Source organism: Pogona vitticeps, chromosome 15 (genome assembly GCF_051106095.1).
Source record: "Pogona vitticeps strain Pit_001003342236 chromosome 15, PviZW2.1, whole genome shotgun sequence".
Lineage (NCBI taxonomy): Eukaryota > Metazoa > Chordata > Lepidosauria > Squamata > Agamidae > Pogona > Pogona vitticeps.
The window spans coordinates 451,392-477,435 of NC_135797.1; the positions used below are offsets into that span (position 1 = coordinate 451,392).

General features: G+C 56.3%; 2 protein-coding genes across 7 annotated transcripts in view; both read left to right on the forward strand.

Annotated features, from left to right (window-relative positions):
* KCNJ10 (potassium inwardly rectifying channel subfamily J member 10) overlaps positions 1-8,823 on the forward strand; it is a 24,266-nt gene extending 15,443 nt beyond the window's left edge. For all 5 annotated transcript variants that reach the window (XM_078382137.1, XM_078382138.1, XM_078382139.1 and 2 more), the window contains one exon: positions 5,290-8,823. In XM_078382137.1, coding sequence (XP_078238263.1) covers positions 5,290-6,426 — 1,137 coding nt within the window. In that variant the 3' untranslated portion in view covers positions 6,427-8,823. The remainder of the gene's footprint in view (positions 1-5,289) is intronic.
* A 2,119-nt stretch (positions 8,824-10,942) lies between these two features.
* Positions 10,943-20,611, forward strand: LOC110081553 (uncharacterized). 2 transcript variants are annotated; one of them, XM_072983930.2, is made up of 5 exons: positions 10,943-11,115; positions 13,709-14,845; positions 16,279-16,599; positions 17,471-17,740; positions 19,766-20,611. In XM_072983930.2, exons 2-5 carry the CDS (start codon positions 14,788-14,790, stop codon positions 19,840-19,842), a joined length of 726 nt encoding a protein of 241 aa, XP_072840031.2. In that variant the 5' UTR covers positions 10,943-11,115; positions 13,709-14,787; the 3' UTR covers positions 19,843-20,611. The 2 variants fall into 2 exon arrangements, with proteins under 2 accessions (XP_072840031.2, XP_072840032.2); XM_072983931.2 differs by having other exon boundaries at positions 13,712-14,845.
* Positions 20,612-26,044: the final 5,433 nt, after the last annotated feature.

The window sequence follows — 26,044 nt, forward strand, 5'->3', positions numbered from 1 at the left end:
TATGATCTTTGCAACATCGTGATCCAATCCTGGCATCCTAGTTCAGGATGAGTCATCAGGCTTGGCAGTGTTTAAGCCCCCTCCTGTGCCAGCAGGATCGCTTGAAGGCCCTTAATAGATGGATTTGGCCCTGATGAGGTTTAACACATGGGAGACCAGGTCTAGCCGTGGTGGGGCTTGGGGCCCCTCTCCCCTCTTCTTTTCCCCCAGAGAGGTGAGCTTCTCAGACCCCCAGCCCTGGTCTTCCTCGCTGGCCATGCATTTGGAAGGAATTCCAGCCCAAGAGGGTGGGTGCGCGAGCGACGGGGTGGGGGCGTCTCTTTCCCTGAGCCTTCCTCTCTTTTGCTCCCCTGGCTGTGACAAAGTACGGCTGCTTGCTTCTCCCACCACCACACACACACCTGAACAAATCAACAACAACAAAAACCCAACCAACCCCATTTCCCCGTTTCCTGCACCCGCCAGAAATCCTCCCGAGCCCTCCCTTGGCTTTCAGGCGAGAAAACCGATCTGCCTTTTCCACAAGGCTGCCTTTGTCCTCCCCTTTAGGATTGTGAAGATAGGGTTCCTGCCCTCCCTGGCCTTTCTCCCTGTCCTGTATTAAAAAAATAAAATAAAAGATCACATCTGGGCGAGTAAAAGGCTGTGCCTGGCGGACGGGCAGGAAAGAGTTCTCGCTCAGCAGGCCTCCCTTTTCCTGGCCTGGACTTCTGGGCCTGCAGAAGGACACAGGACAAGCCCTGTGGGGTTGCCTGCCCTGGATTGCCTCCAGGGTGTGTGTGTGTGTGTGTGTGTGTGTGTGTGTGCATGTAAGAGAGAGAGAGAGAGAATTAAATTGCATTTCAAAAGCCATGGGAGGAACTGAGCCAGGCTCCTTTGTTGGTCACCCTGAAGCCCTCTCTCTCTCTCTCTCTCAGCCTTTGCTTGGAAAGGAGGTTTCCAGGGAGGGAGAGCTCCTGCCGGCTCCCTGCCAGGGCAGGTGGTTGCCTGTGATTTGGGAGATGCCCAGGGGGTTGGAGGGGCTACGGAGGCCCCCGTTCCCGCCCTCGGCCATCCCAAGGACTGGGGAGGAGGAAGGACGCTCAAACCAAACCCGCTGTGATTTTTGAAGTATTTGAGACTTTTGCCGTTCCAGAGCGTGAGTGCCCCAAACCCTCCCACGGAAGGAGTCCACGCCATGGCTGTTCTCGAACAGGCATCGCACCCAGCGGGAGTGGGAGGCGTCAGTCTCTGGTGCCGAGTCTGGTCCACCTGGGCTCCCCCAGAAGGCCCCACGTGACACCACCACCCCCATCGGGTCCTCCTCCTCCGGCTCCTGGATGCTGCCCTCCCCTCTTCGGAAAGGCCCACCAGCTTCTGCTACTCAGGATGGCTGTTTTGGCCCCCTCTCCTTTTGTCCTTTTGCCTCCCGAGACCTTCCTGAACCGGGATTTGGCCCGTGGGCTGAAAAAGGGGTCCCCGGCGTTGGACGTAAAGGCACAGCCAGGCGTGGAGCTACCGGAGGGAGCAGGAGGAGGAGGAGGAGGAGGAAAGGCGAAGGGCAGGACTGCGGAAGCGACGCCTGGGCCGCGCCGTAAAATATCTCAGCCAAGAGCGGGTGGGCGAGTTCAGCTCCGAACGCGAACCTCACCGCCCTTGCTTTCCTCGGGGCCGCACGTGCCTCTCCTCCCACGCGCTCGCTCGCTCGCCCTGCCGGGCCTTCCCGGCCTTCCCCTGCGGACTCCAGAGGCAGGGAAGGTCTGCTGCATCTCCCCGGGCACCACGAAGAAAAAAGACGTCTCCTTGCAGGCGGAGCTCCTTCCCCAAGGAGGCCGTGGAAAAGAAGGACCACGGGAGAGCATCCGGAGCTCCCACAAGCTGTCGGGGGAGCCCCGTGGAAGGCTTCCGTGGCCTTGGCTCCCTGAGAGGTGGCGGGTCCTCTGAGGGGGAGCCCAGACCAGGCAGGACGTCATTCAGCCATTGTGGGTGACTCGCAGAACCGGAGGCCTCGGAAGCGCCGTCCTCTGGGCTGCCCTTTCCCTCGGCCTGGAAGGACTTTCTCTTTCTCTCAATCTCTCCCCCCCCCCCGAAGGCAGCCTGACCCTCACGAAGGCCAGTGGGGGGGAGGAGAGAGAGAGAGAGAACGGACTCTTTTCCTGCTGGGCAAGAGGTGACCCTTCCTTGCCACAGGCTGTGCGTGACCAGCAGACCCACAAAGGCACGGGGCGGGGGGGGAGCGGGTAACGCGCGGGCAGGGGCTTTGAGGGCAAGTGAGCTGAAATGGCTCTCCCGGCTGCCTTCACCCGAGGAGGAGGAGGAGGAGGAGGAGGAGGAGGAGGAAGGCGAGGGCCGCGCAGGGGCCGTCTCAGCACTTTGCTCCACAGAGATGTTTCCAAACATTGACAGGGACGGGATGAAAAGGGCCTTTCTTGTTTCCGAGTTGCAGTGGCTGCCGGGGGGGGGGGGGAATGTTTTCTGTTTGCCGGGAACAAGGTTAAAGGCGAGGGGGGGGGAGAGAGAGAGAGATGCTGAAGAACGGGCAGTGACTCAGTCGGAAACACACGGGGGTTTGTCTCTCTCGGCCTCCTTTCATTCTCCCTGTTTATTTATTTCGCTCCCCGGCCCAGAAGGAAGAGATGCCATTAACAGGATGATGCCCGTCGTCGAGAAGAAGGGCAGCAGCGCCAGGAGGCTCAGAGAGGGAGGCGGCAGAGCCTGGCGCTTTGTGGCTTCGCTCCTGACTTCCTCTGGCAAGCTTTACAGGGCAGCCGGGTGGGGAGGGGAGGGGGGGGAAAGAGAGGTTTATTCTTTTCCCTTTTTCGCCTGGTGCAAAGACTACAGAACAGTTATATGTCTCCAGTATTATTCACAAGCTCAGCCCTGGGTCACTCCCTTCTGCAAGAATAATCCCATAATTCCAAGAGTGGTGGCAGGGTGCAGGTGTATCTGATCCGCTGCCTGGAGGATTTGGGCGCCATGAACTGGAAGGCAGAGGCGCTCCCCGGAGATTTTGCCCTGGACGGCCTGGTCGGCTTGTCAGAGGGCAGGAAGAATATCTTTGGGGGTTTAGGCGTTTTGCCCCAGCGTAAAAACTTGGGTTGCCTTCGTCCTTTTTCCCCCCACGCCATGCGAAACAGGAGCTGCTGGCGTTGCTGGGCTAATGAAAAGGGCAGATCCCGCCAGCCTTCAAAGATGCGACGGGTCCAGCCGTCAGCGCTGCCTCGCGAGGGGCCGCCGTGAAGAGAAAGCTGAGTCTGAAGAACAGAACGGGCCAAGATGCCCTCGGATGGCGTCGGGAGAAGAAAGAGCCTCCGAGGAAGGGGCAAATGTCACTCCGCATCCAACCAAGCTGATGCTTGTCGCTTTCGACAGGACACGGAGTCAGCAGGAAGAGGAGGAGGAGGAGGAGGAGGAGGAGGCAGCCGGAGGCCAGAGAAGAATAACTGAAGCTCCTTAAGGAGATGAGTGGCTCGGTCAGGTCAGGCTCCAAGCTGCCCCTGGCGCAGCCACCTCCTCCTCCTCCTCTGTTGCCCAGACGGGCAACCAGACAAAAAGCCCTCAGGATCAGGCAGGAGGGAAAACAGAAGCCAGCCTCCACCGGCCCTTCCCCGACAGCTCGCCCCCCCCCCCCCCGCAGGCATCAAGAGGCCGAAGGGCCACCCAGCCCGGGAGCCCGGCTGCGCTCGATGGAGGACTGGGCTTCAGGATAAGTCACGCCATGAAGGGACAGGCATGGCTTTCTGCGTTTTCCCTCCTGGCACACAAATCGTTCAGAGCCCCACACAGCTGGGAAGTCAGAGGATGTCGACGGAGGCCTTTCTTGAACCTCCTGATGACAAACACTTTCAAGCCAAAAACCGGCCCGCTTGCAAAACATGGGCAGAGACCATTTTGCATGGTGGCTCACGGCCTTGTCTTTTGAGCCTTGCCCCGGGAGCTGTCCTTATAATAAATACTCGCGCTTCCCCTGCGGGCGATGAGAGGAGGTGGGGGGGTTTCGGTTCTGTTGGAGAAGATTGTGCCCTTTCTGTGCATTTTCGGCCCCACCATGTTGGGGCGTAGCAAGTTCCCAGGACCCATGGAGGGTGGCCCCCTTCCAAGAACAAATAAACAAACCTACAACAACCAGAAACCGAAGAGGCCAGAAGTGCACTTCTAGTCTTGTGAAAACCCCGGTTTTCAGAGAAGGCACACCTACAAGGGCCAAGTTGCCCTGGCAGCTTAGAGACCTTCATTTCCCCACAGCGGGGAAGTGGGGCAGCAGGTGGCCATGAGGCTCAAGAATCCCACCTCTGCGCTGTGCTTTCCACTCCACCCCACCCCAGGGATGGATGCCCTTGGAAGTATTCTGCCCTGGTTTTTAAGCCGTGCAGTTTCCAGTGAAGACCAGCAGGGTCACTTGGCCCCATGTGTCCCTCAATGTTTCAGACTTTTTTCTGGCAACAAGCGGTTTGTGGGATTCTTGAGGAAGGTTCTGGGCTGCTCCTGGTTTGGCTGAAGGGAACAGAACGAGTTGCCTGCTGTCTTCGCGCATCTTGTAAGTGCCGCAGCCTCGGGAAGGCTAAGCAAAGGGGCTCCCGCAGCATCTTATCTGGGCTTACAGGGACATCTGGTGGAACTGAGGAAATGCAGACATTGGTGCCTCTTTTGTGTGTGTGTGTGTGTGTGTGTTTGTGTGTTTGTGTGTGTGTGTGTGTGTGTTTTTGTGTGTGTGTGTGTGTGTGTGTGTGAGAGAGAGAGAGAGAGAGAGATTTTTATTTTCCTCTCCTTTCAAAACATTCAGAGGGGCGGGCATAGTCATTTTCCTTTTCCGTGGCTCAAGCCTACTTCATGGCTAACAGCAGGTTTGAACCCAGGTCTCTCTGGCGCTGTTCCCACACTTGAGCCACTCCAATCCTCACTTGCCCTCAGCAGACTTTTAAGTAAGGATGTAAATAGTCCCCCGAGGGAAGTACATCATGCATGTTATTAGACAAGAGCTATAAATTGTGACCCCAGTTGTCCGTGTACACTTCATGGGGTGGGGGTGGGTGGGAAGAAGGACAGAGGATGGCTCTTGTCGTTGTGAGTCACCGGTTTCAGGTCCAGTTGTTTACACCTTTTGGGTAAAGTACCCTAGCTGCCCTGGGCTGTGTCGCTGGCGAGTGCCGTTTCCGTGTGAGAGCTTGGCAGAGGCTAATCCTGCTCTCTGGGCGACTCAAGGCTCCAAAGGGTAACTTACCCCAGGCTCTGCCCCATGTGGCTGGCAAGAGGTCGGCTGATTTTGGCCCTAACGTTTTCGGCCTCTCTTTTCTTTTCCTCCCGATCCAGATGACTTCTGCCACCAAGGTGTATTACAGCCAGACCACCCAGACCGACAGCCGCCCCCTGATTGGCTCCACCCTGCGCAAGAGGAGGGTCATGACGAAGGATGGGCGGAGCAACGTGCGCATGGAGCACATCGCGGACAAGAGGTTCCTCTACTTGAAGGACCTGTGGACCACCTTCATCGACATGCAGTGGCGCTACAAGCTGATCCTCTTCTCGGCCTCCTTCGCCGGGACGTGGTTCCTCTTTGGGGTCATCTGGTACCTGGTGGCCGTCCTGCACGGGGACCTGCTGGAGTTCGACCCCCCGGCCAACCACACGCCGTGTGTCATGCAGGTCCACACCTTGACGGGAGCCTTCCTCTTCTCCCTGGAGTCCCAGACCACCATCGGCTACGGCTTCCGGTACATCAGCGAGGAGTGCCCGCTGGCCATCATCCTGCTCATCAGCCAGCTGGTCCTCACCACCATCATGGAGATCTTCATCACAGGCACCTTCTTGGCCAAGATTGCCCGGCCCAAAAAGAGAGCAGAGACCATTAAATTCAGCCAGCATGCGGTGGTGGCTCAGCACAACGGCAAGACCTGCCTGATGATCCGAGTGGCCAACATGCGCAAGAGCCTCCTCATCGGCTGCCAAGTCACCGGGAAGCTGCTCCAGACCTACCTCACCAAGGAAGGAGAGAACGTCCGGCTGAACCAGGTCAACGTGGACTTCCAGGTGGACACGTCTTCCGACAGCCCTTTCCTCATCCTGCCCCTGACCTTTTACCACATTGTGAATGAAAACAGCCCCTTCTGGGACCTGGCTTTGCGGACAGGAGAAGGAGACTTTGAACTTGTGGTCATCCTCAGTGGCACTGTAGAATCCACCAGTGCCACGTGCCAAGTTCGGACCTCCTACCTCCCCGAGGAGATCCTCTGGGGCTACGAATTTACCCCGGTCATTTCTCTCTCGGCCAGTGGGAAGTACGTGGCTGACTTCAGTCTGTTTGAGCAAGTGGTCAAAGTGTCCCCTCCTTGCTGTCTCCATGAAACCGTGCGGTTTGGTGACCCAGAGAAGCTGAAGTTGGAGGAATCCTTTCGGGAGAAAGGGGAGAGGGACAGCACCCCCTTGAGTGTCCGGATCAGCAACGTTTGATGCCTGTGAGAACTCGTAAGCCCAGCGGGGCAGGAGTGTTGTGTTACAGCGCTTTCTTAGTTCCCAGATTCCCTTCGCACCCTCTCCCTGTGTGGCGGTCCCTCCTTTCCCCTTTCAAGACAGAAGCTCGGCCAGCCTGTTTTTCTGTTTAGGAACCTGTAAAGAGAAGGCAAGGTTACTTTTCCTCTTGAGGCAGCCAGTCAACGCTCACTCCAGAATTCAGCTTCACCTCCATGGTCTTGACCCAAGTGCTGGAAGTATTTTATTTTTTAACTATGCTCATTTTGAAACTCATGGAGTGGTGGAGCCACTGCTGAAAAATCTCCAGGTCTCAATTGTCACTGTGGCAGCTGAATACACACACCAGCAAAATCTCCCATCTTAACAGGGAGGAGGAAATTGCCCAGCGTACTATCTTTTCTATAAAACACTGGGACTTCTTCTGTTATTGTTGTTTCCTTTGGAAATGCTTACCATGACATTTTCCCCTTAATTCCACTCAAAGAAGAAAAATAGTGATGGCTGTGTGAAAAAGGAAGACAGGGAAAAGAGAAAAGTGACGGGGCTGTCGTGGAAGCTGCGCCTCACCGCCTCAGACCCCCCGTGGACGGTCAGATTGAATTCTACGAGTAAAATTCAACCAGCTGAAATTCCGTTGTGGTCACCCCTGGATACCTCAGGCCTAGCTGGAACATATCACCAGAGCAGAGACATAACTCTGCAGCTCTGCTCTTTTAAGGCAGAACCTACTTTTTCATAAATAGCTGTTTAAACTTTTTGTGATTGTTTAAACCCATGCCAGTCCTTTCTATTCTTCCAAAGGGGTGGAAAAAGGACATCGCCAGCGTCAAAGACCACGAAAGGTATCAACATTCAGTTTTCTTCCTTCTTCTAATAAACTCCCTTCTGGAAACTGATATTTTCTGTCTAGAACGGAAGAGGATGGTCGGGGAAGCCACCCTTCCTTGAAGTGCTTTGTAAGCATTCTAGAGTCAGGCAGAATCTGGAAACGGTCTCTGCCTCTGGAACCGGGACGTTGCGCTACATGTCAAGGGCCAGCCTGGTGCCCCTCCAAGTGGTGCCCCAAGATGAGATCTCCCCCCAGCTCCCCGTCAGCAGCTGGGGGCGCGGGGGGGGGATGTGGCTGTTTCAAAGAGGTTCTCTTAGCCAATGCAAATGCCGGTGTTTCTTTCCTCTTCCTCCTGACGGAGCACCCCGTGCCTTGCAAACCGTGAGCCTTGCTTCACAGCAGACGTGCTGTGCTGGTTCCTATGACTGTAAAGCATCTACATCAGAAATGCTGAACTTGGAAGCCAAGGGCCAACGAGAGAAAAGGGTCTGCCGTCGGGGAGACCTGAAGGCCCGCTTTTTCCTGGGCTTCCTGCGGTGGTGGCTCCCCACGTGCTGTCACGGTGATCACCAAAGGCCACTTTGTGGGCGAGAGAAATGATCTGTTGTTTTTGGCAAAAAAAGAAAAATTACAACAGTTTGGTCTGTGGCAGAAAACAGAAAACGAACCCTTCTGAAGACAGACAGATTTGACCGACGGATATTTGACGGTTACATGCTGATGTTGCCTCTCCGTTAATCTAACATGTTGGCACTCTGTCTTTTAACATACGTCTACTCAAATATATGTTTTTGTGTTGGCCTCACCCCCAAGATCTGCACAAACGTTGAAGGAGGAGACAAGGAGGCAGCTCAGTGGACCTAAAAGCAGCGCCCACCACAAACAACCGAACGACAAAGAATCTGTCTAAAGAGATCCCTGGGTGGGGAAGGATGGTTTCTTACAGGAACAAAGTCTTGAAATGGTGTTGTGGACATTGAGAAAAGAGGGGGGGGGTTAGTATCCTCTCCACCGAGAAGAGAGAGTCTATTGAAATATGCAGAGCTATTTATATATAAATGATATTGATCTATCTATCTAATGAGGGGGAAGAGGAGTAGGGGGGAAAGGAGAAGGAATAGAGCGAGTTTGCACTTTGTCAGCAACCAGTTGGGAGAAAGGAAGCAAAATGCTACGAAAGCAAAAAAAAAAAAAAAGAAAAAGAAAAAAAAAAGGAAAAAACACACACACACACACACAAAAAGAAAAGTTAGGTGCAAGATGCACTTCCTTTTTTCCTTTCTAAAGAAAATATTGCAGTGGGAATTTCTCCTCGTCTCTGAATCATTTCACTGGTAATTTTGTGATTTATAAAACAGTGATTTATTCCACTGGTGGGGAGGGAAGGGGGGGTGGAAATTAAGTCTACTTCTTCAAATTGTGACCAACAAGTAGAAATTCATAGCATGGTGGAAGAACTTCCTGTTTTTCGATCGAAGTACTTCTTAAGCGTGAGATTCCAAAACTGGTGTCTAGCAATTGCCATCAAAGACCTTCTCCCAAACAGATTTTGTTGGTTTGTTGTTTTTTTTAAAGAGATTTTTGTCCTCTCCCTTGTTTGGGGGGGGGGGCAGTGACCCAGCACAGAGTCTGTTTGTGGTGAGCAAGTGATGGATTTCATCTGGAAACGGGGGGGGGGGGGAGCCCCGGTTTGGGAGGGTTTCGTCCCCCGACCCCCTTGCCTGTAGGCCTTGTATTTGGAGGGTCAGAACAGGAGAGGAAGGGAGAAAATCTGCAAGGGGCGCCCAAAGAAAGCTGAGGAAAATGTGGTGCTGTTTTTTTGGGGGAGGGGGCGGCGGAAGGATTCATGGCCGGCCTGTGTCTGAGGGAGGGAGAGGCTGCCCAGGGCCTCCTCTCGCCTGGTGGAGCCCGGCAAGGACCCCCCCCCCATACACACACACACACACACACGAAAGGGGATCGGCTTGAAAGGCTTGCTTGGGGGGGAGAGAAACGGATGGGGGGGGAAAGCGAGGCGCAGATAAATGGATTGATTTGAAGCCCCCCCCCTCGCTGCTTTGCTTTGCTTACTTTCTTTCGATCCAGGAAGGGGGGAAAGAGTGGGGGGGGCACCGGCAGCGAGGAACCAGCAGGTCGGCCACCGAGGTGGGGGTGGGGGTGGGGGTGGGGGTGGAAAAAGGCCTGGCCTCGTTTTGCGCGCCCCCCCCCCGTTGTGGAGGGCAAAGTCCTGAAACAAACAAACACACAAAAGTTGGGTGGGGGGGGGAGAGGAAGACCCCACAGGGAAGATGCCTTCTGCCAGGCCGGTTCCTCTGGGCCGCTGCCTCCTGCCTGTCTGTCTGTCTGTGTCCTGAGGAAACCCTCGGGAAGCTCGACGCGGGCGGAACGGGGGGGGGGAGAGAAAAGGGGGGGGGAAAGCCCCAATGGAAAAAAGTGGGGAGGGGGCGAGGAAGAGACTCCCCAAGGAGACGCAAGGGCCCGGTGGGCGCCTCCATCTCGACCCCCCCCCCCCGGCCAGGGCTGAGGAACGGCCGGAAGGGAGGGGAGGGGACCTTCCCCCCCCTCCACCGAGTTCCTGCCGCCGCCGCCCCCCCCGAGGGAAGAAGACGACAACGGACCCTTCGCCCCCCCCATTCCAGGATGACGCCGTCGCCCGGCGAACTCGCGCCGACCCGGAGCCTCGCGCCGCCTGAAGAGGAGGAAGAAGGAGGCGGCGCCGGTGGGTTTTCCAAGGGCGGCGCCCCCCCCCCAAAAAAGGCACCACCACCCCCGAAGGGTCCTCCGACTCTGGGGTGTCCACACCCCTCCGGAGGGGCTGAGGCCGAGCGGGGAACGAGAGGACGGGGCGTGTGTGTGTTTGTGTGTGTATGGGGGGGGTTTGCTTCTCCTCAGGCGGAGGAGACCCCCCCCCGACCCTCAGCCCCTTCTTTTTCTTGAGGGGTGGCCGTCGCCTTTCTCCTCAGGTTGCTTCAGGCCTCGGAGGGGGGGGCGAGGGAGAGAGGGGAAGCCGGCTTATTTCTCCCCCCCCCCGTCGGTCCTGGCCTTTCTGAGGGGGGGGGGCTGGTCGGGAGACCCCTTTCCTTTTGCAAGCCGCTTTTCCTCCGCCTGCCTTTCGGGGCAAACCCGGCCCTGGTTGTTCAACTAGGCGGGGGGGGGCGATTTATTTCCTTATCTCCTTCCTTCCTTCCTTCCTTCCTTCCAAGAGGATAATGCATATCTATGCCAGCAAAGGGGGATGATGGTGATGGTGATGGTGATGATGACGACCACCCTTACTTTGAACTGTTAAGGGCGAGCCTTGGGCACGATCAGAGAGAGAGAGTCAAGGCACTAAAACATTCGGGCTTGTGGATAAAGGCCATCATCATAATCATCATCATAGCCCGAGAGCTATTTCCGGCCCAGGCCTCTATATTTAGCCATGTAGTGGGAGGATCCCAGGCGGGGGCTGAGAAGAAAACAAAAACCCTGCAGAGTAACGTGTGAACAGGCCCTCGGACGCGTGTCAGAGCCCCTCGGGTGCACAGTCGGCCTTGGCCTCGGGGCCAGGCTCCCCCAGGGGCCTCCCCCGGCGGTTCCCGCGTGCCCTGGGCCGCCCAGGTGCTCTGGGACTGCAACTCCCAGAAGCCTTTACTCCAGCGCCGCGGCGTTCCTGGGAGCGGCAGCCCGGGAACACCTGGGCGACCTGCCGGCGTCCGGAAACAGGAGGCGGGCGAGCGGGGCGAGGCGAGGCGCGGGGCGGGAGGGAGAGTCCTGGTCCTCCGCCTCCCCCCGCCCTGCCACGGCCGCGGGAAGAGGACACGAGGGACGCCCCCCCCCCAAAAATAAGACAAGCAAAGGTAAGCGTGCTCGAGAGCCCCGCTCCAGCTGCCCGGACCGGACCGGACCGGACCGGTGGCCAGCCTCGTTCGCCCCGGGAGAGAGACCGGGCGCTGTAGTGGGGGTGGGGGTGGGGGTGGGGGTGGAGATGCCTGGAGGGGGGGGTCTGTCCCACTGGAGCCCCGCCCCCTCCGGGGGAGCCAGAGCCCAGGTGTGCCAGGTAAGGGACTGGTTCCAGGAAGCGGGGGGGGGGGAGAGAAGAAACACACACAGAGAGAGAGAGAGAGAAGACCGGGGTTCTGACTCCAGAGAAGGCCGCTCCTTATTTCTCTCCCGACTTTTGGTTAAATAGTCTAAAATTCAGCTTAGGGGGGAACAACCAAAGGAGAGGGGGGTAGAAACAGAAAGAGGAAAGTGTGCGGAGTCATGGGGGGGGCTGAATGGGGGCTGTGGGGGGGGTGTTAGGCGAGGCCTTATTGCACTTCCCAGTTTGTGCCGAGGCCTCTGTGACTTCCAGGCCTTCTGCTCCAAGCCCTCCTAGGGAGGGGGCAGCTCCCGCCCTCCATTTCCCTGAATCCTCCCTTGTCATGGGTGGAGGCTGGCTGGGGGCCAGTGGGGGGGCAGACATCCACGGAGGGCTGTCCCTCTGCCTGCCACCTCTCAGAAGAAGGGCCGGGGGGGGGGCGGGCGGGCTACAGTTGCCTAGGGATATCGAGTGTGGCTGGTGCCTTTCCCCCCCCCCCCATGGAGGAACCAAGGCTTGGATCTCTCTTTCATGGACCCCTTTCCTTCCACTTGGCCCCAGTGCCCACAATTTCCTAACCTGTCAGGTTGGGTAGCGCTGTGTGCCGATCAAAGAGATCCTCAAGAGTAGCTGAGTCTGGTGTTGAAGAACGTTCTTGGATTGCATCCCTTTTGCTCCCAAAGCCGAAAAAGCCCCCCTCGGACGTCTTCTGGCCTCCTTCCTGAGCAGGATTTCCCATCCCCTGCTGGAACGGGGGGGGGGAACCGCCCTGGGGGGAGTAATCTGAACCCCTGGGGCTGGAGGAGAGGGTGACCTTGTTAGATACCAGCTCAGGACAGTTTCCCAACCAAAGTCAACTTTTGTTTTTGTTTTTTTTTTAAAAAACAACCCCCCCAAAAAAACATCCAAATACTGTGGAGGATAGAACACCCCACTGAGATTTCATGCCTCTTCTTTGTCCCTTACCCGTTTGTGGTCCCTGCATATGAAGGACTTCATATCAAACCCTCAACATTTCAGATCCAGCAGATGGGGACCCGCGTATTTCAGTTGCCCACTTCCCTCTCCTTGTTTCCATTTACATAATCCTCTCCTCCTCTCTCTTAGTCAAGTCTGTTAGGGTTTGTCTAGATGGGCCCCCTCTGCGCTGGGAAAGTGTGTTCCCTCCAGCGAACAATAGTTATTCCATTTTTAAATGACACCAAATAAGCACAGAATTTACAGGGGAGTGCAAGCGAGGGAAAATCCGTGTTTGATCTGCCTGCCAAGGAATGTGACAGAGGCAGGAGGAAGCCTGGCTCACACCCCAGGAAGGGGGGGAAAAAAAACCATATCAGACACTGGCTTTTTAAAACATTCTTGTTTATACAATAGGTAAATTGGATTTTTTACAAGGGCAAATGTAAGCCTATTTAGTAGAATATTTAATCTCACTATGCAATTGCTTGTAATTTTGGAAAACAACTTAAACTCTGAGTGGATTTTTTTAAAACTTTGTTCAACCCCCCCCCCAAAAAAAATACAGCCCTTGAATTTAATTGCCAGTTGGATTAAGTTCTTAACCTCCCAACATTGAACAACAAGGGGATCTGAAACTCCGTGGTGGCCTTGGGCACGAGTTGCAGGACGACCGTGGAAGCTTTCGTTCCTCGCCATGTCTGTCCGTTTGTTTCCCATTCCCTTCAGCACCCACCGTTGTTGTTGGTGGTCGTTCCAGCCATCATCCGTTGTGCTTCCCCCCCCCCCACTCTTTTCAGAGAAATCCCCTCCCTTTCAGAGAAAGGGGTTCCCTGTGCTGTCCGTCCTAGCTCCACGTGACCTTCTCCCCCTCCCCATCCTCTCAGATCTCTGAGGAAGACGCTCTTAGGACCTTGAAGCCGGCTTCTCAACTGCCTGCCTCAGCCCGCTGTGGCTTTATATCCTCTGCTTTTTTGAAAGGGGGCCTGGATCAGTGAGGGGAGGTGCAGCGGGAAGGGTGGCGATCCTTCTGGGTCTTTCTTCAGTGGACGGCCCGCATCATCATCCGGTCGCCCGCCTTGGACGTGGGAGCTCCTTCGCTCCAAGAGGGTTAGGTGTCCTGTCTCGTGCCTGGCTGTTGTTGATGTCCGGAAGACATCGCCCATCGGCTGTTTTTGTGGTGGGTTGCAAATTTAGTGAATAAGTTACAAAGTACGTGTCTTTTCCAGCAGGTTTCTGACTGGGGATGGTTGCGTTGGAATATTGGTGTTTAAACATCAAACACACACACAACACACACACACACACACCATACAGAGACCAAGCCTTTTAAAAAGCCGGGGGGGGGGTGATACACCAACCACAGGAGGGTTGTGAACGTCTGACCCTAACGTTGCCTGTTTTCTCCTCAGCAGCTTGGCGATCACGTCACTTTGATCAGTTCCAGAGAAAAGGATGATCACGAAACCAGCTGAAATCTGCACTTCTCATTTCCTCTTCAACTCTGTAGCTGGTTGGCCACCCAAGGGATTCTGGCTCCTGAGGAAGTTCGTCTCCCTACCCGAGCCTTCTTTCTTTCTTTCTTTCGAAGTGCTCCGATGCGGTCTGTGTGGGACTGCCCTTGGAGACTGTTCAGAACTGAAGCTGGCCCACGTGGCTGCCTCACCCTGGCTAGCGTGGCACGAGCCCACGTTCGGGAGAGCCTGGTATGTGGGTCTTCTCGAGGACGAGTGTGGTTCGGGTTCCGTGGTGCTGCTTTAGACCTGCCTTACGAGCCTCCCTTGTACGAGCCATGTGCCGATGTGGTCTTTGTTGGCAAAAGCAGGCCTCCTGTCAAGGTTTTCGGATCACAGAGGGCCGTAAATTATCTGATGTTTGAGCAAACTACCCTTCCAATCTAACTTCACCTTCAGAGGAACTAGAGATCAAATTCACTGAAAGACTTTGTACATGAAATATTCCAGTTTTCTATCAACTTCATCTCAAGTCCGGTGTATGTGCCCATCCAGCCCTTCTCTATCCCTGCTCAAGGCGTGGTGGTCAAGCCCTCTCAGCTGTGATGTGTCTCCTTCCAGGTTCTGCGACAGGGATAGGAATGTGGACAAGACGAAAGGGCAGCTGGACGCAGCCACCCAAGGGGGCCTCTTGGTTCCTCTTTCTTTCAGATAAACTCACTGAAACAGCTTCCTTTTGGGGTGGGGTGAGGTGGGGGATCTGCAGAGCTTTGCAGTTTTTGTCCACGAACCACCAGAGAAGGACTTTAAGTTTTCTTGTTGCTGGCCCGTCACATGGGCCCATGACTCATCCGGGATGATCTCTGTGGGCTCAGCCTCTTGAGCTACAAAAGGATGAGGGGTGGTGGGGGAAGTATCTTGTCCTGCCTGCTGGCTTCCCAGTTACAGAGGGAAGGAGAGGAGGTGGAAAGAGACCGCCTGCATCTCATCCCCCGTCTCCTCCTTGAAGTCGGTTGCTGTGCAGGGACATTATTAGGATGGGTTCTTGCCGCCCCACCTTCTTCGTCCTTTTCCTCTTCGTCTTCCAAGTTGCAAGTAAGTAAAACTGAGATCTTTGCAGTTACTCTTGCCTCAGAAATCCTGTGCGCTCGCTGTTCTTGAAAAACTTTAGGATTCACGGACGGGCCCACTGGCAGAGAGAGAAAACAGCCTTGTTTCCACCTTGTCTGAATAGGGCCATTCTTTGGGAGTCGGGTTCCACCTCCCACCCTAACCTTGTGAGTGGAGTTGATGGGAGGAAAGGCAGCCGGTGGCAAACCAAAACGGGGAGGGTACAAGGAAAGCTTAAAGGGTTTGAGCCCCCTTCCTTCCTTCCTTTCGTTTTTTTTTTTCTAAGCGATTAGCTGGTTTGGGAAAAAGTCAAAACCACAAGTATGTGGTAGATATTAATAAATTTGTGCACAATTGAGTTTTGGCTGCTCCAGTGAAACAGCCTGGCAAGGATTTGCTTGCCAGCTCCATACGAAGTATTGGTTTTGACCTACAAGTGAGGCTGGCTTCAAGCTGGTTGAGCTTCCAGATGTTGGCCATGCTGCCTTGTTCTGTATGGCTGCGAGATTTTTTAATTTGGTTTCCAAATCGCTTTTTAAAAATTATTTAAAGAAAGTCATGCGCTGTCTTCCATTTAATCATGATGCCAAGAAAAAGAAGTCGAAGCAACATAACCCTGCTTGTTGGTATCTTGGCCCAATTTTGTGTCAGTGGGTTTAGGAAAAGCAAGAAAACCTCTGTTAACATTCTGTCCCTAACCCTGAACATAACCTCATCGTAAATCTTTAATACACTGGGATGTTCCCAGGGGTCAGGAAATATCCATAACTTTGTAAAGAAAGGTGGTGGTTGTTTTTTAACTCCTGGTTCATGAGGGCCGACAGTGCCTTCTCTCAGCTGGAGATACAGTTTTGGGGCTGAGGAGGAGGTTAATTAAGTCGATGCTGGTGCCAGGCCATCACAGGTGACAACCCTTCGCAACCGGAGGACTTCATCTCTGTCCACCTCTGAGGGACTGCCTCAAGGCGCACCTCACTGATTTGGTCTCTCTCTCTCTCTCTCTCTCAAGAGAGGCCTTGCAGGTAGATGATGGGTCCCGGCTGGTGTCAGCTGTGCCAGATTTTGAGCAGAGGCAGTTTTATGGCAAGGGCAAAGGTTCTGTTGAAAGAGCCATGTTGTCTGGTTTGTGAGCTTTTAAAGCTCCCGTTCAAGGACCTTTCAAGGCATGTTCAGAGATGTTGGGTCAGGAATTCTTCCAGGGCTGAGCCACTCTCTTATCAATCCTGAGTCCAGCTCCCCAAATAACTGGGAGATAGTGGGTGCACAGGAGGGAGCTGGGCCAGGCCCCGGGGAGGGAGCTCTGCCACTCTCGAGATTTGAGAAGGTCTCCTCGGCCCTTCTGTGACTTGAGGGCGCTCTCTCTCTCAGTCTCTCTCAATCTCTCTCCCCTACCACGTGTGCCTTTTCTCTTTGCACAGGAGCTGTGGATCCCTCCACGAATCTCAGCTGTAATTTGACGAGCTCTGTGGATCTTAAGACAGGACTTCCCAAAGGGGCCAATTTCACAGTCCTCACTTTGCATTCCCTCTCGAGGAAGAAGGTCGTGGCTCTCTTGCAGGCCAACACGCCTCTCCAGATCTTGGACCTCCATTACTCCAAAAGAGTCACCTTCGTGAAAGAGACTGGCGCCTTCCGCATCCATAACCTGAGCCTGGCGGATGGGGGGACCTACGACATTTATAGGCAGACCTCGGATGATTCCACAGAAACATTGAAGACATACACACTGTTTGTGTTTGGTAAGTCAACTCTGAGAACCCTGAATAAGCCTGGCTGTGCGGGTCAGCCTTGAAGGACCAGGACGGTGAGTTTGGCAGTTAGCGAATTAAGAAACAGAACAGAATCTCTCGAGTTCAGCTCTAAGGAATGCCTGCCATGACTGACAACTTCTGAGTTCCGTGGTTTTCCAGGAAACTCTCGGTTCCTCATGCAACAGTTGTGTTGTCTCTTTCCCAAGAGGGGTGGGAAGGGTTGTTCTCCAGCAGGACGGTTGGTGCTCAGCACAGCCTCCAGCTTAAAACAAGTGCTGTTGGGGGGGGGGGGGAGGCAGTGGCCGTCTTGGGGCTTCTCGGCCATGAACGTCCATTGACACCCACAGCCTTTTGGCCGGGATCTTTGGACGTCAATGGCTGAGTGTGGCAAGACCTTTGCTGCTCTCCAGATATGACGCAGACGGAGAGCAGGCAGAGACTGGCTCTGTTCCTCCTGAACGACGCCTACCAAATGCAGGAGGCTCGTCCGCTTCAAGGGATCATGAGACGGTTCAGTCCATTAACTCTCTAGTGGAGGTGGCTCATTTTGCAAGACCTTCGCTGTGAACCAGGTCCTCCTTTTGAGGTAAACGGGGGCAAAAGAAGTGTGAACTACAGAGCGGGCTGGCCCGTGTTGCCTTCTCTTCAAGCGTGATGGAGAGAAAGCTGCTCAGAAGGGCCGTGGCAAGACAGCAAAGAGGGCCCTGCACTGCAGGCGCCCCCCCCCGGCCCTGGGGGACAGCCAAGGGCCTGTCCCTGCCTACTTTCCATCTCCTGGATCGAGACCATGGTGTTCAGAGTGGGGGTCAGATTGAGAAAGGGGCCACGTCTCCTGACTGTCGCCTTTGCTTTCCCACAGACATCAACATCACGGCAACCTCGCTGGCGAACCGTTCTTGCAGCCTGGATTTGCTCTGTCAGGCGGGCGTGGGGACGAGAGCGAGCAGAGAGAGGTACACCTGGAAGAAGACGGCCTCGGGGGAGACCTTGTCCCAGGAACCCCGACTCCACCTCGTCATGCACCCCGAGAACAGCCGAGACTCTTACACGTGCACCGCCCAGGATGGCGTCTCTCAGGGCGCGTGGGACGTCATTCCCTACCCGCAGTGCAGTCACTCTGGGGCTACAGGTAATGGACCCGTAGGAGCTGAATGGAGGGGGGGGAGGCGTTTCCGAGGCCGGGGCTGCCTCTTCAGCGGGTGCCTCTCCTCGCAGGGTCTCTGGGCTCAAGGGAGGGGGCTTTTCCTCTCTGGGCGGTGGAAGCCTTTTCCCACTGGGTGGCGAGAGGACGCTCTTTTCTCCTGGCCCCGTGGCGGGTAGGCCAAACCCAAACAGCTGCAACAAATATTAGAGATAACACCGCTTGCCAAAGGAACATTATTTTTGAGATCGAAGCAAATTTGTCAGCTGGGTTTTTCAGAAGAGCTCCATTCCTGAAGTTTGCAGAAGGAAATGGTTCTGCCTGTAGCAGCTTTTTTAGTTGTTTTCCTGCCTGCATTATTCATCGGCTTCATTACTGGGTCCTCAGCCGTTCTTTTTTAAAGTTCCTTAAGTCATGGTTTTGGCTAACCCCGTGCCGCATGGCGGTGGTGTCAATGAAGAAGCAAACAAAGATTGCTGTTTGCGCAGAGGCCAATGGGTCTGTGGATGGGCACAGAGCCCCACAGACGCCCCCTGTGTGTTTTATAAGGAGTAGGGAGAGAAAAGGGCTGGGGAAGGCATTTACAGCGCTGGGGGGGCAAAAGCCCTGGAACAAGAACCCCACCAAGAACAATTCTGTCCCTCCTTCAAATCAAGGGATGTGTGATGGCGGGCTGCGGTCTAGTTGCATTAGGGGGAACCCCTAAGCGAGAGTTAGCACAATAGATGGAGCGAATCAGGCAGTGAAGTTGGTCTGTACCTGCCCGAGCATTGCCAGGAAAAGCTCCTCTTGTGGACGTCAGCGCCGAGAATCCTCCAGCTGGCATGGTTGGTGGGGAGCTTCACGTGGACCCTTCGCCCGGGCACGGCAACCCTCGCAACGTGGCCAAACTCTCCTTAAAAGGAAGCCACGCTGAACAGAGGAGGACATGACTGTTATGCATTACTTAGTTCCCTTTTTAGCCCACCTTTGTGCTAGAAAATGTGCTTAAAACATCTAAGAAACAATAAAAGCAAATTCAGCATTAGAAGTATGAATATCACCGTAGTAATCTTTTTTTTTTAAATGAAAAGAATTTAAAAAGCCAATTTAAACAGATGCATTTTCACCACCACCACCCTCCTGAAAGCAGCAAGACTGGGGGATATGGATTGCCACGCTGTGGGTGATCACGGAACAAAGGAAGGCTAATTGCCTTAGAGGGAAAGTCCGAGCCAGCGGGGCCAACTGGCAACGCCCTGAGGGCTCTTTTTATTGACTTAGCATGAATATATAGTATGTTATGAGAGAAACAGGTAGGATACGAGTTCCCTAATCCTTCCCAGGAGTGTTTGCATGTCACTGGAAACAGGGTGTAGCTCCAACCTTCAGGCAGGAGTTTCCCACAGACGGCTTCCTCTTAGAGAGTGTGACTCCCCCCCCCCCAGGAGCTGTGTTTTCAAGCAGGGGTTGGAAGCTCGTCCCTGGAGGTCTCGTGCAAGGCTCTCACGGCTACACCAGGCCGTATAAGGCGGCTGTCAGTTTGGCTCCTGATCCCCCAGAGTAGAACCAAAGATTTCCAGAGTTAACAGGAGTTTAATGAATTCCTGAAACTTATGAAAGACGGGCTGGCCAGGTGAAACTAAACCCCCTCTTGGGTCACTGAAAACAGCTCAGGAGGGGAATAATCGGCATGCTTATTACACAACACATTCTCAACACATAACACACAGAGCCACCTTGGATGACCCACTCTGAGGGAAGTTGCAAAGGATGGCACTTGCTCGGTCTTAGAATGGATTTTGCAAGCATGTTTTCAACAAGGAAAAAAAATCACACGGATGCAGCGATGGTGGTGGGGATTCGAGACAATGCGATTTCGGCAAAGTTGGAACACTTCAGCCTGACTGTGGCTTGATTATTCCTATGATCTCAGAGTCCTTGTGGCTCAGGCATCTTGGCCGTGGCCACGAGAGCCCTCCCGTGGAACGTCTCTTAACGCCCCCACCCCCTGTCTCCTCTCTCCTTCCCCAGGGCATTTGCTGTCTGGCCTGCCAAGGTTGTCCTGCCTTCTCAGCGCTGGGCTGGTTGCCCTCGTGGTGCTGCTGTGATGCCAGCTGCCGACAGGTGTGGAGATGATGAACCCACCCGCCCACCCCACCCCACCCGGCTTCGGAGCGCCCGCTTGAAGGCTTCTGCTTTGTCTTCCTGTTGCGGTTGGTGAAAGTTGCTCCCCCCCCCTTCGTTCCCTTGCTGTGAAGCAAAGGAGAGAGCCCTCCGATGAATGGGATGCTGGGCGGGGCCCGACCGCTGAACTTGCACAATCACGCACACGCACCCTCGGAGCCCCTGGTGTGGTGGTGGCACAACAGTCAAGCGCGCACGTGACTTCTGAGAGATTGCACCCGTCATGGCGTCCCTTTGCACTCTGGACCACTTGCCACTTTTCTCTGGTTCTGGACGAATCCTTGCCCCGGTTTGGCCTCCCCCATGTTCATTTTGGGGGGGGGGTTGTGGGGAGAGGGAGGGCTGGCGCTGTCCTTGTTTTGGGTCCGGCCCCCTTCCTGAGCTCAGCCCCATGGGACGCTCCTTTCTGCACAGAGGCCGGGCTCTCCTGGCAAGGAAGGGCCCTTTGGCCCCGAAACCTGGACGTGTCGGGCCGAGCCGGCCGACGGGAACTCCCCCTGGGCCCCAGGGTCTGGCCTCACGGTGGGTGGCCGGAACGGGGGGGGTCGCATCCTGTCTCAGGGTGCCGTCAAACCTCACTGCGCTCACTCTCTGCTGGCACACACACACACACACACCCCGAAGCCCCCTGCCTTGTGTTGTAACTGCTGGGCCTGTGTCCTGAACGCTGTATATACATTTCTGCTGGAGGAGGCTCTGTTTCCAGTGTTTCTTTAACCCAAAGACTCAATTTCCCCCTTTTGGCTTTTGAACTGGGGCAGTGTGGGAGGGGGGGGGCGGTTGCACAGGGAGCCGAGACCTCCAGGAGGAGGTGGAGGTGGGTGGTGGGTGGTGGGAGGGAGTCCTGAAGAGACCCTTGGCGTCAACACCGGGGTGCTTCCCGCCTGTCCCTAGTTTCTCCAGTGGAAGGTTGGGGGGGTGTCTTTTGGGGGGGGCACATAGGAGAGCCCGGATTAAAGGAGGCCCTTCCAACCCACAGTCCTTTTTCCAGGAGAAGAGGAGACGAACTTGGGGAAGGGGGGGAAGAACCCCACCCCTCTGCTTGGGGGGCAAACACAGAGCTGGTCCTTTCTAGCACGTGGGTGGGGGGGCATTTCTGTCTGGTGTCTCCCCAGTTCGTGGACCCTGGAAAAACTCAGAGGGTGTGTGTGTATGGGGGGGCGGAAGGGTTGGGGATGTTCTCTCCCCACTCGTCCAGCAGGTGGCAGCACCACACTGGGCTGGGTTTGCGGCTGGATGACACAAGCGTTGGGCAGAGGTGAAAGCAGAGGTGGGCTGTGTGTATGTGTGTGTGTGCGCGTGTGCGCATGCAGAGTCCTTGTGCCCCCCACATGCCCTTCACCCAACGGATTCCCACAGAGGCCTGAGTGAGCAGAGACCCTTTCCTGCCTCCCTCTGGTCCCGTACCTGTGTTGTACCAAGTTGTACGTCAGCCACCTTTATTCCAGGGGGTAGGAATGGGTGGTGGCTGCTCCGTTGTACGCATACACAACACACACACACTCGTACAGATGGGAGACGAAGCTGTGTTGAACCTCGGAAGCCCCCAGGCCTGGAAGTGCTTGGGGTTGCGGAACAGTCTGGCGGGTCCACCAGGGGTACACGGGGGGGGGGGGGGGTTAGGGAGGGGTATAGTTATGTAAAACAGCAGCCCTGCCCATAGCTCATCGCCTTTTTATGCCTTGGAAAGAGCCTCACCCTCTTGCCCTTCTTCCTTCCTCTTCCAGGCCTTGCAGGAGGGAGACGCAGCAGCTGGGAGGGCCAGTGCGTGCGTGCGTGCGTGCGTGTGTGTGTGTGTGTCGTACATGACACACGGTTTCCGTCTTCTAGTGGCCGGGCTGAGGTTCCCCTTCCATGGCGGAAAGCGAAGGAGGGTGGGGGGGGGTCTTCCTTTGGTCTTGAGCGTCTCCCCCTGGCTCAGCTTCTTCCAAGTCGCCTGCAGGTGAAGAGGCCTCCAGAACGTGTCACGGCTCAGCCGGGGCATCCTGCTTGCCAGCCATGGGCGAAGGGCCGCCGTGGCGCCTGCCTTGCCCCTGCTGCCAATCAGAGTCTCAGCCCCCCCCCCCCAAGGCTACCACCACTTCCCTGTCCTCCATCCCTCCTGACTGCTGAGATGGTGACGCAGCCCTTCTCTTTCATCACAGAAGCCTAGCCTTGCCAAGGAAAAGGGTCTCCGGGGAATCACCTGATCTCCCCCTCCCACTGGTGTGGGAAATGCAGAGCTGAAGTGCCCCAGAGCCTCCAGGAACAGAGAGCCTGCCACGTCCCCAGAAAGCCACGGCTCCACGGCCAGAAAGCTTCACGAGGCCCTTCCTTTCCCTTGAACTGGCCTCCTCTCCCTTTTCCTCCCGATCCATTGGTTCAGGTCCTGCTTTCTGGAGCAGCAGAGCGGATGCTGCTCCACCTTCCATGGGACTATCCTTCGGAGATTGATAGATGCCTGCCAGCCCCCCCCCCCCAGTTTCCTCCAGGCCAAACCTCCCCAGGGTCCTCAGCCCTTCCGCCCGGGGCCTTTGCCCTCGTGGTTGGGCTCCTCCAGACCTTTTCCGTCTGAGCCCCTGACTCGCTTGCTCTGGGCAAGGTCAGGTCAGGTCAAGGCAGGAGAGGGACTAGGAAGCCCCCCGCTGGCAGCTCGCCGGGTGGCCAGCCGGTGGAGGGCCTGCCTCCCCGTTTTCAAGGCTGCACCCTCTTGGTCGCTCCAGGACTGGGCCCCTGGCAGCGATGCGGAGATCATAGAACCAGGGAGTGGCCTATAAAGCCCCCCCCCGAGTCCGACCCCCTACTCCATGCAGGGACCTCAAAGCCCTAAGTCTGTGGGTGGAGAAGACTCTGGCCAGAGGGCGGACACGGGGGCGAGAGCAAAGAGAGCCTCCCGCCGGGCCTTCCTCCACTAGTGGCTCAATCGCACATTGGGGGGGGGAAGCCGCCTGGGCGGCCCCTCTGGTCTCCCATTAGCTCACGCCCTCCTCCTGCACGGTGGACACTCCTCGAAAGGCCGGAGGGGGGTGGCGAGGCCTTTTGGCCTACCCAGCCAGGCGCTCTCTTTGCGCCGCCTCCTTGAAGCTGCAGCCAAGCCAGGAGCTGCCGGCCTGTCCCCAGTGGTTGGAGGCTGGAGCCCTCCTTTCACTCCCTCCTGACCGGAGGCGGCGAAGGGACCAGAACTTCAAGGCAGGACCAGCTGAGTCAAGCCTTCCTGAGCCGGTTCAGCCCGGGGGCTTCCGGAGGGCAGCAGCTGAGTCGTTGAGATGAAGAGGCGGCCACGCGCGGATACTCTCGTCTCATCGCTTCCCTGCAGAATCCCCCCGCTAGACGTGCCGTGACAGCTTTGCAAGAGACTTGCAAGACAGATTCGGTCTGCTTTGGGACTAGCAAAGGGTTTGAGCGCTGTCTTTTGAAAGGGGAATTCCAGGAAACCTTTTGCTGAGGAATGAAGGCGAGGATGGCCCTGAAGCTGGGCTGAATTCAGGAGGATTTCCACCTCTCCGCCTCGGGGGGTGGGGGGTGGGATTGGATGAGGCCGAAGCAAGCATGATGTTAGCCCTGATGCAAAGACCTTCGGGGACAGAGGGCAAAGCCGGCTTTGGGGGCCAGAGCCGCTGAGCCAGATCCGTGACCCCCTCAACGAATGACAGCTCCCTGCACGCTCCTTGCTAACATCCCCTGCCGGTTCCTCTAGATCTTCTAAAACTGCCACGCTTCAGTCTGGGCCCAGGACTCTGGCCTCCTGCCAAGTCGAGCGAGGCCAGGACCCCTTGGGAGTCGGAGACGGTGCCTCCCCCAAGGCCCCCACGCTTGGGCGAGCAGCAGCTTCCTCTAAAACGGCTCCTCGGCGCTTCCTGTGCTTTGCAAAAAGGCCCAAGACCGAGATCTCTGGGAAGGGCCCCCGCCGTGCCTGTCTCTTGGAGGAGACGTGCCAGGCTCTGTCAAAAGCCCCGTGAACGCAGGCCGGGTTGATGCATTACGCTGGCAGACGACGGTCCCGAGCCGTCTCGTTTCCCCTTTCCACGTGGCTGGGCTTGCTCGCCGGCGGCTCCCCATTGGCTGGGCCGAGGCCGGGCCAGGCCGGTCGCGTTCTTAAGAGTCACTTTGGCTCTTAAGCCTTCTCCGCTTCGAAAACCCATTACTTCCACCCGCCACGGCCGAGCGAGTGAGCGAGCGAGCGAGCGAGGGGCCTGCTTTGGCTGGCCAGGCGGAGGCTGCCTGGGCGGATGGAGATGGAAAGTGACGTGCCCAAAGCAGGGAGAGGGATTTTGCTTTATCCCTGGGCCAGCTCCAGGGGTCTAAAAATATCCCGAGCCTTAAATATTCATGCCTGGAGCTGCACCCTGCCGGAGAAGGGCCTCCCTCGCCTGCTGCCCGGCCGGGTGGGCGCTGGGCGCTTGCTGGCAGGCCTTGGCCGCGAGACGCTTTTAAGGCTCTTGGTGGGAATTTGTGAGTAACGCTGCCATCCCCAACACACACACACTCGACCCATTTGCCTTCTGATGCCAGGGCTGGAGTGGAAGAGGGAGAAGTGAATACCTGCGTTCACAAATGTGGTGTGACGTGACCCCTGCTGCGTGTGCGAGAGACACCTGGAATTTGTAGGTCACAACAGAAAAGCCTCAAAAGGAAGCCGGACCCGAAGAATGTTCTCGGCTAGGAAAATGCACGAAGAAACCGTCTTTCGGCTTCTGGGCCAAAGCCACCCCTTTGCCCCCTTCCTTCCTCTCTGCCTCCAGGGAGCTCAGGCGTCTCCGAGGTGGCGGGTGGCTTCTTCTCTCTCGCCTCCCCGCCTGCCCAGTAGGCAGCTGGTGACTTTCTGGAGTAGCGACTCTGTCCTCTCACACACACACCCCCGCCGGAGGGCATGTCTGTCCCTCTGGGAGCTCTCCATGGTGCTGAAACCTGCCCACTGGCAAAAGGTTGTGTGTGTCCCCCCCCTTGTACAACATTGCACACGGTGTACCCCCAGATCTGCCCCCCTGAAGAGCAGTGAAGGGGGGGTGGGGAACCCCAGGATGGAATCTGACCCCCCCAGATGGTCTGAATCCTGCACTGCGGGCCCCCTTCCTTCCCCCCCCGGACATCATGGGTGGCTGGTCTCTCTCTCTGCCTGTGTGTTTGTGACATGATGAGGAGAGATCACACCCATCGGGGCAGCTTGGAAGAACACCTTTGGCTAAAGCGAGGGGGCCCTCTTTTGAAATGGGGGGCCAGGGCCAGCTTCAGGGAGGGGGCTGGGGGGCATCTCCCAGGAAGGTGGCACCCCAGGCCAGAAGAGAAGGACAAGAACCACCGACCGGCCCACCTTGGCATGGGGTGCTCTGCTGGCAGTGAGATGATGGGAGTGGTAGTCACAGCGATGGAACTGGCCTGAAATCACGTCTGTGGGCAAAGGACAGGGAGTGGGCTCGAGCAACCGGAAGTTCATCAATGTTGTTAGGCTAATGACACAAAGGAAGGCGACCCCTTTGTGCAATCCAACAGAAAGCTGGTTGCTTGGCTGTGTCTGAACCCTTGCCGTGTCTTCCCCCCCCCCCCAAACAAGCCAGGAAATGAGGCTAGGACCTGTCTGTGCCGTGAGGCATGGGACTCCCTCGTGTGCACAATTAAGAACCATTAGCTTTACAAAAGAACCGCTCCAGAGTATTGAGGGACGAATGTATGCCTTAGAAGGGGGACGTTGACGGAGCCCCGAGCAGAAAAGTCGGAACGTTTAGATCCTCTTTGGGGTGTTCCCGTGGGGAATTCTCGCGAACCCCTCCGGGACCTCCCAGCAGACACACCCCCACACCCCACAGTCTGTTTGCCCCCCTGCTGTGTTTTCCTGATGATGTTCTGCCTCATCTCTCCCGCAGGAGCCGCACAAGAGTTCCCCAGGAGGCCGGCCTTCCCGTCTCTTCCCTCAACCTGCCAGCTTGGCACCTGAGCCCGACTGAGCAAGACGAGGGTGGCATTGGGGGCATCTGAGCCTCCGCCGCTGGCCGGAAGGAAGGGGAAAGCGGCACCTGAACAAGGCACCCAGGTATCCGACCACCGGGGACCCACCGGACAGGTAAGCCGCCCGGGGGCTCGGCTGGTTCAGGCGGCTCCCTCTTTTCTCACGTTCTCTGTGCGGTGCCCCCTTTGCTGAGGCCACTCTGG